General features: G+C 40.8%; 1 protein-coding gene across 1 annotated transcript in view; it reads left to right on the top strand.

The window, feature by feature from the left end:
• Window positions 1-2,389: 2,389 nt before the first annotated feature.
• Window positions 2,390-15,000, top strand: part of LOC147011462 (ubiquitin carboxyl-terminal hydrolase 16-like) — a 93,583-nt gene continuing 80,972 nt past the window's right edge. The window contains exons 1-4 of the mRNA XM_085858007.1: window positions 2,390-2,619; window positions 5,030-5,134; window positions 12,704-12,885; window positions 14,722-14,825. Coding sequence (XP_085714133.1) covers window positions 5,044-5,134; window positions 12,704-12,885; window positions 14,722-14,825 — 377 coding nt within the window. The 5' untranslated portion in view covers window positions 2,390-2,619; window positions 5,030-5,043. The remainder of the gene's footprint in view (window positions 2,620-5,029; window positions 5,135-12,703; window positions 12,886-14,721; window positions 14,826-15,000) is intronic.

Here is a 15,000-nt window from a genome sequence, read left to right on the forward strand (position 1 = left end):
ATCTTAATGAAACATCACCACATGGTGGAGTTTGTCTTAAGCAAGAAGCCTATTATTTTTGAGGTGAAAAAGTCAACAACGATGTCAAGTTTCTAAAATCCTCAATTTTTATCCGATTGAGGAGAAATTTGAGAAGGATTTGCATATCAGGAAAAATCTGTTTCATAAAGGCTTTATGGTTAGCTCATTAATCCTTCGATCATTGTAGCGAACGTAGTGAGCTTTATACTTAATGCGTGCACATGAGAGAATAGGAAAGAGGAAACAACAACAACACAATACCCTGGCAATTTGGAATCCGTGTCGTTGGCTATGACCCTTTTGCTTCCGTTTTTTTTTTTGCTTCTGTTTTTTTTTTTCTGGTTTTTGTCATGGGGAATGATGCATGCTGGGAGATAAAGGCATCGTCGGAGACCTGAAAGACCCAAATAATATCAGACATGGTGTATATTTCCTCCACCGATTTTAATAAAGATATCTCCCGCATCATCAAAAAATAATTTTTCATCGTGATTTACATTATTTGATTGCTGATCCCGAATCCAGGTCGAAGTAACCGGAAATTGCATATACAGTTGTGAACAAGTTATAGCGAACGCAGTGAGCTTCATACTTAACGCGTGCACGTGAGAAAATAGGAAACAACAACAAAAACACAATACCCTGACGATTTCGAATCCGTGTGGTTGGCTATGACCCTTTTGCTTCCGTTTTTTTTTTTTTGCTTCTGTTTTTTTTTTGTTTCCGGTTTTTGTCATGGGGAATTATGCATGCTGGGAGATAAAGGCATCGTCGGAGACCTGAAAGACCCAAATAATATCAGACATGGTGTATATTTCCTCCACTGATTTTAATAAAGATATCTCCCACATCATCAAAAAATAATTTTTAATCGTGATTTATGTTATTTCATCGCTGATCCCGAATCCAGACCGAAGTAACCGGAAATTGCATATACAGTTGTGAACAAGTTATAGGTAAAGTCAGAAGCGAATGTAAGAATACTATGTTCGCTTGTAGTATTTATTTTTTTTAGATGAGATCCTGTTCTCGGCGGTGTAGTTGTTGTTGTGAAGGTAATGTTGAGGTATAATGTTAAGGTAATATTAATTTTTTTAGATGAGATCCCGTTCAAGGCAGTGTAGTTGTTGTTGTGAAGGTAATGTTGAGGTAATATTTATTTTTGCAGATGAGATCCTGTTCTAGGTGGTGTAGTTGTTGTGAAGGTAATATTGAGGTCATATTTATTTTTGCAGATGAGATCCTGTTCTAGGCGGTGTAGTTGTTGTTGTGAAGGTAATGTTGAGGTCATATTTATTTTTTTAGATGAGATCCTGTTCTAGGTGGTGTAGTTGTTGTTGTGAAGGTAATGTTGAGGTAATATAAAAATTTTTTGATGAGATCCTGTTCTAGGCAGTGTAGTTGTTGTTGTGAAGGTAATGTTGAGGATTTTTTTCAGATGAGATTCTGTTCTAGGCGGTGTAGTTGTTGTTGTGAAGGTAATGTTGAGGATTTTTTTTTTCAGATGAGATCCTGTTCTAGGTGGTGTAGTTGTTGTTGTGAAGGTAATGTTGAGGTAATATTAATTTTTGCAGATGAGATCCTGTTCTCAGCAGTGTAGTTGTTGTTGTGAAGGTAATGTTGAGGTAATATTATATTTAAGAAGCGAATGTAAGAAGAATTCTACGTTCACTTCTCGGCTTTGCCTATTCCATATTAGATTTTTTCGAAGAGGTGTGTGTGTGTGTGTGTGTGTGTGTGTGTGTGTGTGTGTGTGTGTGTGTGTGTGTGTGTGTGTGTGTGTGTGTGTGTGTGTGTGTGTGTTCGTGTGTGTTCGTGTGTGTTCGTGTGTGTTCGTGTGTGTTCGTGTGTGTTCGTGTGTGTGTGTGTGTGTGTGTGTGTGTGTGTGTGTGTGTGTGTGTGACCATTTATCTCAGAGATGGCTGAACATATCTTCGTGAAACTTTCAGAGGTTAACCAGTGAGTGCCTGGGAGTGTTTGAGATCAAAAAAAAAGAAATAATTTTGAAAGTTTTCAAAGAAAAGTTTTTTTTTTTTGGATTTATCTTGTTTTTTTTTCCACTCTACCATGTTTGAGCTTTTGTTGATTTATGAAAGGTAATATTAAATGATCCCCGACCCCATTCCTTCTCGGGTGCAGGGAATTGTTTTAGGCACCGACATAAAAATTGGGGGGAAAAAAAAATAACAAATTGATTTGTTCGAAATGCAAACAGGGAGAGAAAGAACAACATGGGGCTCCGTCGGGTCGGGGTCGCCCTGCTGGGTTCGTGCTAAAAGGTGTGCTTCGATTTGTATCTATATTGCACGGTCACTGCCCACCATGGTGATATAGTCAGCGGCAGCAGCATCGGAATTTTATTTTCTCATCCACGTTTTCAAAGTGGATTTCCTCATTTATTGTCGCATTGTCACGGTCTGAAAACACGTCACTTCGAAGAGAGGAAGAAAAAAAAAGGACGGATGAGGACGTGAGCAAGAAAGAAAAAAGATGAAAGAAAGCCAACGTGATGTTATAGAAGGTAGGCTACAGGCTACATGGGACTGGCATTGTATGAAATGCTTCGCCGTCAGAGCGCTCACATAAAGTGTCATCCTGGTGTGTTATTTGTGTTATTAAATCTCTCTCATTGCTTTTTGATGGTTTTTTTGTGACAATGTTGCTTTGTCTTGTGTTAAGACGAGGCCTAGTTTTGGGCCTGTCGCTTTGAGTCCACATTTGGGTTTTGGTGAAGGTTTGGCCTTTCACTAAATGACTGTCAGATTTTTATTTTTTTTTTTTAAATCTATTTTTCGGATCCCTTTTGAGATCCGGTGAGTGTGGAGTATTTATACAGATTCGGTGGTGTAACGGTTTTTATGTCCCGTTGTGAATGTGGGAGGTCGACGGTTCGATTCCCGGCCGAGTCGGATCAAGTACTTAATAAATATGGTGCGTGTTGCTTCCTTCCTTTACTTGCCTGGTGTTTGCTTCATGGATAGCGTCGTGGGCTTTGGTTCCCAGGGTCCTGAGTTCAAATCCCACTCGGCTGTTGAATTAATACCAGGTGGGGTTGACTCTGCCTGTCATCCTTCCGGGGTCGGCAGAATGAGTGCCAGCATGCTGGTGTCCTGTGTCGGAGTGGCGACCCGTCCAGGATTGAGTCCAATTGCCAAGGAGACTGCTTAAGCATCACCAACTCTCTGCACAGAGTGTGGTCCCGATCTCCTCCTTACTCAGCTGGGCATTTAAAAGGATAGAGCACGGACAAACCACCAGAGGTTGGCAACCATTGCACAGGCTTTATCAGCCTAATGGTCTCCTTGTTGCATTGAAGATCCTTGTTTGAGGAAATTGTGTTATTATTGATGTTAACGTGCTGCCATGATGGCCGAGAGATAATGCACATTCACCTCGAAGCTGTCGAGCCTGGGTTTTTTTTTTCCCCCGACCCGGCTATAAACTTCCATCCTGGTGTTTCACGGGCAGGGTGGTGGTCGTATGGCAGCTTAGCTGCCGGGGTAGCTATCATTTCTTGAAGCGCGACTCTGTCGCTGATGCAGTACCCCTCTACCGGTACACACACTGGAACTCGTACTCATTTCGCCGACCTCGGAAGGATGACGGGCTGAGTCAACCCCCTGGTGTATTAATTCAGCGGCCGACGGGGCTTGAACTCAGGACCCTAGGATCCCAAGCCGCCACCCGAACCACTGAGCCAACACCAAGCGACTACGGGCAGGGTGTTTCATCAACGTGTGTGCCGTCTCTCGGATGGACATGAAACGGGAGTCGCATCTGCCAGGATTCGTTGGTGGACGTGAAAGATCCCACCGTGTCCTTCGCAAAGAGTAGGAGAGTTCATGGTTGGCACCATGAAAAAGTTCAAAATTCTTGCCATAACCAGCAGAGAGCCACGTCCTCGGTCAATGATACTACCGTGCAGCTCTGTGCTACATACAAACGAAGAAAAAGCACAAGAAAGAGTGAGACTCAAGTCGGCTTCGTTTTGACTGCTGTGTAGTTTTGGTTGTCATCGTTGCAGTAAAGGTTATTGCAATTATGAGTATTTTGCTCGATTGACAGTGGCAAAACAACGTTGACATTTCTGTTTCAACACATACATTGAATGCCCATAAAATAGCCCAATTGGAGGGAGATCAAAGGGAGGGAAAGGGACAAAGATTCTGCTATTCTTGCACACATGTGGAGAGAAGGCCCTGTGGATGTAGTTGCTCATCGCTGAAGGCAAGGTGCATAAGTGCTCGCACCGTTTGAATGATAAACTTGTATTCTTCAATACCAGCAAGGTAATTTGGGTAAACCATTTGTAAAATGGCTCTCCTGCTGAAGGGTGACATTTTCCAAGACATGGCACCTTGCCCACAAGGTGCTATGACGGCAGATTGCATTTGGAGTTTACTGGAGATTTGAACTCTGAACGTTACAATTAGCAGCTATCTGCTTTTTTTTTCTTTAAGTTCCGTGGTTGGGAAGAGGAAATTGAGAAAATAGGGGAGGATTGAGAGAGCTAAAGGCAGATTGAGTTTAGCAGAGGAGAGAAAGAATGTTGGAAGAATATGGGAAGTAAGTGGTAAAAGGTAGAATCTGGAAACGTCGCATGGTTTCAGAATTTTTATTCAAAGGCTCAATGACTGTCGATTTGTCTCGGTGATGGTGAATATATGAGGATTCAAAATGGGTTTTCTCTTTGGAAAGCCAAAAATATGACTTCTTTCAGTTGCATTAGGAAAATGGGGAAAATGTATGACTGGATAGAAACTGCACAGGGAAGGACCAGCTTTCGTGCTACGTTTTGTTGGTTCAGGACTATTCCCCTTTCATTGCTGTAGGATACAAGCTTATCCAGTCCTATGCTTATCCGTGCTAAAAGGATAAGCTTATCTTATCTTATCTTATCCAGTTATACCCCTATGCTTATCCAGTCATACTACTCATTCACTGCAAGTTGTTGATTGCTTTGTCAATGTTTTCAATCTCCCCTTTTGTCTCTCCCTCTGTCTATCAGACAGAAACAGATAAATGCGAGTACCAGGTGGCATTCAGCTCGGTGTCGATGCAGACATGCCAAAGAAGTCAAAGAAACAGAAACACGAAAGGGAATCGGATTCTGGTAAAAAAAATCCAACTTTGGTGTTTTCCTGTCCTTGAGAATATATATATATATATATATTTTTTTTTTTTACGGTTTTGGGGGTAGATCGAGGAATTTCATGGCAAAGTTAGGATTGTATGGAGTTGCTTGGTCCGTGGACGTGTAGGAGACATCTCGATGTAAATTAAGTCGGGAAACTGTGAGCTTAAGTGTTACTTGTCACCACACGGGGGTGCTGCTGTGTGTGTTCGATAGGGATTAAGACTAATTTCCCCCAGTAGATAATTGCCCCTTGTGACCTTCTCTTACGTTGTTGTATTTACAAGCCAGCCATGAAAGAAGTGCATTTTTATACCGACCACAACCATAACAAGCAATCTGCAAGTCCAAGCAGACAAGAAGCCCCGCCTTCTCATGTTCCGTGCGAGCAAGCCACGCCCGGATGTGGATGATTGAGGGGCGTGTGACGTGAGAAGGAAGAGGTTTTGGATTTGTTGGTTGGTTTTGAGTTTGGTGTAAGGGACGCACTTGGTGGAGAGATGACAGAGCAAGGAGATGATATGTAAGATCGGGCTTTACGGCTGGCTTTCCTTCGACGCATGAAGAAGACTGCATAATTATCGAAATCGTGCTGAGGCAAATTGGCTTGCGTGGTGGAGCAAGACGCTGGCCATTGACTCTTGGTTGGGTCATATGAGACGGACCTCCAAGCCTCATGTATATCACCAAAAGAGACGGCGCCATTCTGTAAAGCCGTGGCATCGGCAGGCGTGATCGATGAAGCCGCATGGTGGTTGGTGAGCCCTGGTGTTGAATACCGCCTCACAAATTACATCATGTACCTTTCCCGCCCAAAAAACGGCTCGGTGCCATTTTTAGGTCATCTCGTCAGAGATGACCTCATAAAACCGGTCTTGATGTCCGTACGTCCCCATTTTTTTCTTACGATTTTCTTGATATTTGGTATGTGGGTAGATGTCGATGAGGGATGCACGACGGTATGACCTTTGACCCGATTTAAGGTCAACGTCAAGGTCACTCCAAAGTTGCGAAATCGTCCATTTTCAAAATCTATCTCCTCTGCCATTTATGATCCGATGTTCGAAATTCCTTCAGATTCTGATAATATGGAACAATATCTAAATTTGGTCAGGCTGGTTTTTTGAAATTCGTCCTGGTTATCGAGTCACGTGTCTTCAAAGTTGGAAAAATCGTCGATGTGATACGGTCAAAAAAAAATTCGCCCGGTCTTGATGAAACTTGGTATGTAGGTAGGGGTCGATGAGTGATGCACGACGGTATGACTTTTGACCCGATTGAAGGTCAAGGTCACTCCAAAGTTGCGAAATCATCTATTTTCAAAATCTATCTCCTCCGCCGTTTGTGATCTGATCTTCGAAATTTCTTCGGATTCTGATAATATGGCACAATATCTAAATTTTGGTCTGGCCGGTTTTTTAAAATTCGTCCTGGTTATCGAGTCACGTGTCTTCAAAGTTGGAAAAATCCTCAATGTGATACGGTCAAAACAGAGATGACCATCACCCCCAACCGGGAGTAATTTTTTGTCCACGTCTTCCTGCGCAGGACGAAGCACCTCAATCTCAAAGTTCAACAAAGACCATCTCTGGACAAAGCTAAGTGCCAAAATAAAGGGAGGATTTTCTTTTGTTCGTTTTCCCCTTGTCTGTATTTAAGTCCGTGTGTAGAGGCGCCTTGACTTTAGACCTTAATTTACTTCACGTATTTTTATTACATTTTGAATTACCCTTGTAAATATTTATATTTTCATTAAATACCCATGTTTATTTTATGTTGCTGTTTCCGTGTATTTGTCGTGGGGTTCGAGTTTAAACCCCTTGTGCTGTCCATCCATTGCTCCGCCAGTGCCACCCTGCCGGTTGATTAAAAAAAAAAAGAGAAAAGATAACTCCAGCGACTATACCGCTGAAGTTGTTTGCATTGATGAAAAATAATCCCAAAGAGTACTTGACTGAATCGGGAATTGATTTTTTAATAATTTTTCCGTTGCCCGATTTGAACAAAACTTGAAACCTGCACACCGCAGGAGAATGGTGAGCAAGGTGGGCTGAAAATTTTTGCGCTATCTTGTACCGTTTTGGCTGTATTTCGGGAACATACATACATGTATACAATATGAGAGTTTTCGTAATGTACTAGACGACCCGTGAACCCGTTGGGTTCCCGTTGTGACAGCGGTTGATAAAAAAAAATCATTAAAAAAAAAGATAGCTCCAGCGTACTATACCGCTGAGGTTGTTTGCATTGATCAAATACTCCAGAAGAGGATTTGACTGAATCGGGAATTGATTTTTTTCATAATATTTTTTTCGTTGCCTGATTTGAACGAAACTTGATATTGCATGTCAATGTAAAAAATAAAAATAAAAATAAACGGAGAAAAGAAAGTCGAAGAAATTATTGTGCATAATCTTCTCAACACAATTTTATTTATTAATGAACACGGAAGTATTAGATCAAAATGGCGGTTTATTTTATGCTTAAGAATAAATCGTTCTTTGTCTTACTTAATGTTTGAGATTTTAAAAATAAATCATTTCAAGAAAGAAAAAAAAAACAGCTCCAGCGAACTATACCGCTGAGGTTGTTTGCATTGATCAAATTCTCCCGAAGAGTACTTGACTGAATCGGGAATTGATTTGTTAATTTTTTTTCGTTTCCCAATTTTAACGAAACTTGATACTGCACACCACAGGAGAATGGCGAGTAATTTGGGCCAAAAATTTGGTGCTATCGTGTACCATTTTGGCTGTATTTCAGGAACATACATACATACAAGATGAGAGTTTTAGTAATATATAGATAGATAGATGTGCTATGGAGCCCTGTGGCCAATGACCACACACAGATTCTCATTGACAAGGGATTAATATAACAAAATGGGGAAGATATGAAGAAGAAGAAGAAGAGCACAGCCACAAAGTGACGAATATAATTAACAAATTAGTAATAAACCGAATCCCAACTTGCCTTTGGGACCACAACGGACTTCAACAGAAAACTTGTCCTTTCATTCAGGGAGGATGAGATGCAGCAGGAGATTGAGATAAAGGAACCTGTGGCGTGAGCCCTGCTCGCACGCAGTCTTGGTACTGCTCAGACTGGCATGCTGCAGCCTGGGTTGTAGGTGCATGTCGTTCTTCCCTCCGGGCCTGGGAATACCACTAGCCACCACTGGCGCACCACAAATCATGGGACGCAATGCATGCCAAATGGATGAGAGAGGGAGAGATGCAGCAGCCAAAGAGAACGATCGCGCATGCCCCCAGAGAACGAGAGTGTGCGATCGATCCATTGAGCTTTTATCACCCCCATCTGAGGGGTGGAATGGGGGCTTTGGGTCAGCGGTGGGGTGCTCTCATTGGCTGCACAGCCGGCATGGCTCCCACCTACCTCGTAGGGTGACCTTTTCCCCACCTCGGCCACGTGGGCCACTAGCTGCTGCTCGTTGTTTTTATTGCTGCCAGTTGTGGAAAGCTACATGTAGACAGATGCACATCAGAGAAATTTTGCAGAATACAGGGTGGTGAGGGTGGGTTGGCAGGATGTGGATCTTTGGCACAAACATTTGGGCAGGTGAGGATAGGGGCTCTCTCAACATGTGCTCGATACTCTCTTTCATTGCAGTCCTAGCAGTAATTACAAGCATATTCAAATATGCACAATTAAATAACTATTCTAATCTATGCCCATTTTACCCCAGATTCTAGATCTGTAACAATATACGTATATGCTGTTATTTATTTTCTCTTTTTACCTCTGCCGACCGAAGATAGACAGAGGTTATGTTTTCACCCGTCTGTTTGCTTGTTTGTTTGTTTGGAGAGACTGTCGATATGGAATTATTTTTTTCCCGATATTGATATTCCGGTGTATCGATTTTATTTTTAAAAATTAAATTAAATATATATTTTTTTTACACCATGTTCCAAAAATATGCAATGATCCATTACGTATTTAAATATAGCATACACATCTTTGACGCACGATAATTTTTTCAAAGTATTATCACACGGGGATTGCTCAACCCCCTTCCCCTGATGAGAACGGTTATTTTACTAACAACTTCAACATGTATTAAAAATTATTTTCTTTTGAGTCATTCCACCTCATATCACCGGAGGCCTCCCAGTTCACCCCCTCAGATTTACTTTAAACTTTCATAAAGTAGTTCCCAGGTATCAAAATGAAGCTGCGTAAAATTTTAGGTCCATAGATGTGGTCAACTCCGAGATATTGAGGGTTGAAAATGTGGTTGTGGCCCTATTTTTATGGTCGTTGCGAGCATCACAAAATGAACAACTACTTTTAAACTCCCACAACTTTTTAAATATTAATGCTTGAGCCTTGAAATTTTCAGAGATTATTCTTCTATAACTGCTCTGTAAGATACAAACATAAAACGGAGTATACCTCTATTAAATTTTATGATCTGATCAGTTGAAATCCAGAAAAAAAAATGTTGGTTTTGTATGAAGACCCAACTTTGAGACCCCATATATTTTTATTGACCCATCCCAGAAGCTTGAAATTTGTTCAGGTAATAACTGTATGGTAGTAGTATTCAAATACATGTTTACTTTTCTGAATCAGTTATATATAATACAGTCATGATCCCTCAAAAATTGAAAATTTTCATTTTCCCCCAAAATTCAGGTGAGGATTGCAAATATATGACAAGGTATACCACTTCAAATTGTTCACCATTGGAAAGAGCATATTCAAGTTTACAAAAGTGTCAAATATCAAAGTGGTATAATTTTTCTATCAATATTTTTTAAATATTTGAATAAATGATGTTCTGCCAGTGCTGTGCGCGTTGTGTGTGGTATTTAATGAACAGTCCTTTTACATGTAGTACATATGTGTAGTACTTGTATATACAATGTACATACATATCTGCTATTAGGATACCATGAACACAATACTTTGAAATTTGAATTTGTAATTCTTTGTTTCTCATTTGTAAATAGCAAGAGCTTAACTCATCTGGCTGGGGCTAAAAAATAGAACTCAGGAATAGTGGCTGATCTGCTGATGTCAGCAGTGTATATAGTTACATTCAAGGAGGACATTTGTTGGGTTCCTTTGGTCCATGTGATGAAAGTTATTGATGCTCCCCTAACGTCAACTGGGAGGCAGTACAAGCTCGCACCTGACTTAGAAAAGCAGATCAAGGACCTATTCAAATCATTTACGTGAAATGTTTTATTTCATTGTTATGCAGTATGTGATATGTTTTTGTGTTATGAATTTGAATAATAGAACTGATCATTCATGATTACCATGGTGCCCACACCATGCACACACTTCATGTATTCACGACTGTGTTAACAACAGTTTTTAAAAAAATAGAAAATATATTTTGAAAAAATATACCACTTTGATATTTGACACTTTTGTAAACTTGAATATGCTCTTTCCAATGGTGAACAATTTGAAGTGGTATACCTTGTCATATATTTGCAATCCTCACCTGAATTTTGGGGAAAAATGAAAATTTTCAATTTTTGAGGGATCATGACTGTATTATATATGACTGATTAAGAAAAGTAAACATGTATTTGAATACTACGACCATACAGTTATTACATGGAAAAATTTCAAGCTTCTGGGATGGGTCAATAAAAATCTATGGAGTCTCAAAGTTGGGTCTTCATACAAAACCAACATTTTTTTTTTCTAGATTTCAACTGATCAGATCATAAAATTTAATAGAGGTATACTCTGTTTTATGTTTGTTTCTTACAAAGCAGTTATAGAAGAATAATCTCTGAAAATTTCAAGGCTCTAGCATTAATATTTAAAAAGTTGTGGGAGTTTAAAAGTAGCCGTTCATTTTGTGATGCTCGCAAAAACCATAAAAATAGGGCCACAACCACATTTTCAACCCTCAATATCTTGGAGTTGATTGCATCTATGGACCTAAAATTTTACGTAGCTTCATTTTGATACCTGGGAACTATTTTATGAAAGTTTAAAGTAAATCTGAGGGGGTCAACTGGGAACATTTTCTTAAATTTGGTGATTTCAGATCGAATGACTCTTTTACAGTAAGATCAGAATTGGTAATTGACACAGGTCGGAATCTTTCGCTTTCATACCGGTATCGCTATCGCAGATCAACAACTGGACACAGGATTTCTAAAGCACACCTGATTCATGTAAAATAATAACCAATTGCCAATTGCTTAAAAACCAGCCACGAGGGCTAAGGAAAACGTGATTGCTTGCTCTGATGCTGAGGGTTAAAAGTTAAAACGTACTGATTTTACTTACCGTTACGTCTTGACATGCGTTCCACTGTTCCTGTTCCATGTTTAGCCGAGACTCAAGTGCATCAAAGCTATTTAAATAATGTACGGTATTTACGGACTGTAAACACCTTTCTTTGATTTGTTGGTGATATACCGGGATTTTGTTTTTTTCAGTATACCGGTTTTTTTCAGAATTCCAATACCGGTGTATATTGATTTGAAAAATTCTATCGCTATATCTCTGAACCCGATTTGTGTGTGAACAAAATTTCTCAAACAGTTGTGGACGGAATCGTACAATTTAGTGGAGAGCTTGGGTATGTGACACGGACAAAATGATGAGATTTTTATGAAGATCCATATCCGGATCTGAATCTGAGAATTTTTAGTGATTTTTTTAACCATTGAGTGAGAAGGTTAAAATGATATATAGCACAATATCTGAAAAAGTTGTGGACTGATTTGGACAAAACTTTGTGGATAAGTTGATGAGGTGACAAGAACAAGCCGATTGAATTTCAGTTCAGATCCAAATCCAGATCCGGCCTATCGGTGGGATACAAAACGGAAACTAATCAGCTTGGTGGAGGTATGTGCTCCGCCGCGTGCCCTTCTAATTACCTCCACCACCGAAGGTGAAGGTGGTTATGTTTTCACCCCTTTCTGTATATTTGTCTGTGTACAAGATATCTCAAAAAGTTGTGGACGGATCCGGACGAAACTTGGTTGACAGGTTGGGTGTGTCGCAAGGACGAATTGATTCGATTTTGGTGAAGATCCGAATGCGGAGCTGGATACGAGAATTATTTGATTTTTAAAGTGATTCTTCACCATTGAGAGATAGGACCAAAACCGATACAGTACTGTATAGCATGGTATTTCAAAAATGTATTGGGCCCGATATGTTCTCATGGATCAGGCATTGCGTGGCGGAGGTATGCGCTCCACCGGGTGCACTTCCAGTTTAACGTGTTTTCACTTTTGTCAATAGCTACTGCTGGGTGGCCTCGCCTGACATATTCTCTGTGGTGCTGCACCTTCTCGTAAATGCAATCATAATTTTCAAATTGCCCCCTGAGGGACAAACCAAACTGAAACATGGTCATTCATTGACCTCTCCCACTTCAATGTTAAAATCTCATGAAGCATGTGCCTGACATACTCATTTGTCCTGTTGTTAGGAAAAGTTGTTTGTGTATGTAAAAAATATATATGAGGCCTTTGTCACATATTAATGATGACTTGTCTGAACGCAGTGTTATGCTTGCATTTTCATTCCGATTCGCAGGTAAGAAGTGTTTGCACACCCAGAAGGCTGTGGATGTCAATGCAGTTCGAAAGAGCCTGACCCTGGTCGGCTTGTCAGCCTGCACAGAATGCTCCATGTCATCGGAGTTTGAAACTGCCGAGAAGGGAGAAGATGGAGCACCGAGTTTGATGGGATGGCTGTGCCTAAAGTGTGCTCATCAGGTGACTAATACCTTTTCCGCCGAAGGTGGACAGAGGTTGTGTTTTCACCCCTGGTCTGGAGGTTTGTCTCTCAGTCTGTGTGCAGGATATCTCAAAAGTTTATGGACGGATTTGGATGAAACTTGGCAGGCAGGTTGGGTGTGTGACAAGGACAATGATTCAATTCTAGTGAAGATCCTGATCTGAATCCTAATCCGATAATTTTTAAAGTGATTCCTTACCATTGAGAGATGGGGCCAAAAACGATGCAACTTCATGTATGCACGTTCACATGTAAATGCTGCTTTATATTGAACACAGACTTTTTTGTGACACCCAAATTTCAGATGCTTGCCATAAACATCCACTGCACATGCTCTGTGTTGAGACATGCCATGACTTGGTAGCATCTTCCGTCAAGATTAGGTGATTAGTTGTAGTTGTAACTATTCACCTCTTTATACAGCGCTGGTTAATTGTGTGGGGCTTTATCGCCACAGGTAGTATGCCTTGCTCATCGAACTATCGAGATCACGTAATTCATCCATTCGTTCTCCGATTGGAGGTCAAACTGAAATTCCCTTAGATTGACGGTCAAAACATCTCAAAGTGAATTTATCTTTGGGATCGTTAGTCCACATCTTCAAACTGTGTCTCTTTCAACTGATAGATAACAGATGAAAACGTTGAGCTAATAGGGTGGTGTCTTTTGCTTGTTCGTCAGTTTTAGAAATGGTTATTTGTCACGAGTGCCAATCCAAACGTTAGCCTGCATGACAGGGGTCAAGCTTAAGAGCCTTTCACACCTTACTCAACAATTTGATGTTACTTGGCAACACTCCAAGAGAATGATACCCCAAATGTGATTTTAAGATTATTTCTGGTAGAATACTGACTTTCACTTTCTTCAAGAGCGAGATTCGGGTAATTGTTTGAATCACTGCACCAGGACTCACATCGTTCTGTCTCTCTGTCTCTCTGTCTCTCTCTGTCTCCGTCTCCGTCTCTGTCTCTCTCGTCATGATTTGGTTTGCCCAGGTCCTGAGTTTCGAGCCTGAACCCTGCCAAACATAGATTTTTCTGCAGAAATGCTTTCCTCCGAGTAGGTGAAGTCTGAAACGAGCTCCGATACTGCCCTAACCAAGTGGACAACAGCAATTCTTTTGCTTGTGTAATGTTTAACTGAATAGTCATGGTTATTACCAAACTGACAGTCCCATTCAAACCATGATGCATCATGATGTCTCAATGCATTTGTTGAACAAGGTCACTGAAGTCTAACGGTCGAGAGTACAAAGACACAACCCATCCCAAACTTCATAAGCCATCGAAGACAAATAATTGAAAAATTAAATCCCACAAAAAGGTAATTTTAAATGACTGTATAGTGGTGGCCTAGTGATAATGGCACTGGATTAGCACCTCAAAGTTTTTGGCTGAAAATATAGCTAAAGGTAGCATTAGTGAGGAGATTTTGATTGGAAGCTTTGAGAACATGAGCTTGTCTCAGGATTATTGTCACATCATGATCGTATTGTGAGAAATACTCAGGTGGTCCATTAATGACCTCCGGGGGGGGGGGGGGGGCAGGTAATGCTTTGTCTTACCTGATCTGGTGTACACATAATGGCAGTCTTGATTCTTGATGCCCTCCGGGAGACTTGAGATGGGAATGAGAGTGCTGCTCTGGAAAAATATCCAAAATGTCACCCAAGATCCTCTCCATATTCGTTGTGCAGTTGCTGGTGATGATTGAGATTGTAAAATTGGTGAGTCGCTTTGACACATCCTGTCCAATTAAAGTACACTCATTGTCCATCACCTCTAATTATGTGCGTCATCTGGCCATTGCTTCAGGGCTGTGGCAGGAATTCTCCAGGTCAGCACGCCCTGAAACATCACAACGTTGCACGTTCGACCCCACACTGCCTTGCTGTCAGCCTCGACCACTGGATCATTTGGTGAGCATCCTGTAGATGGCTGGCTCAATAAGCCAAGCGATTACCTGGCGTATTTATCACAGTAAATATGCAAGAATGGGGAATTACATATTTGCACCCAAATCCTCCTCGCTTTATTTATCAATCACCGATTACGGTGTTTGTAGCGTTACATGATGCCATTCTGGAATCACAC

The sequence above is a fragment of the Eptatretus burgeri genome, chromosome 15 (genome assembly GCF_056783735.1).
Source record: "Eptatretus burgeri isolate ZD-2024b chromosome 15, Ebu_testis_v1, whole genome shotgun sequence".
Taxonomy (NCBI): Eukaryota; Metazoa; Chordata; class Myxini; order Myxiniformes; family Myxinidae; genus Eptatretus; species Eptatretus burgeri.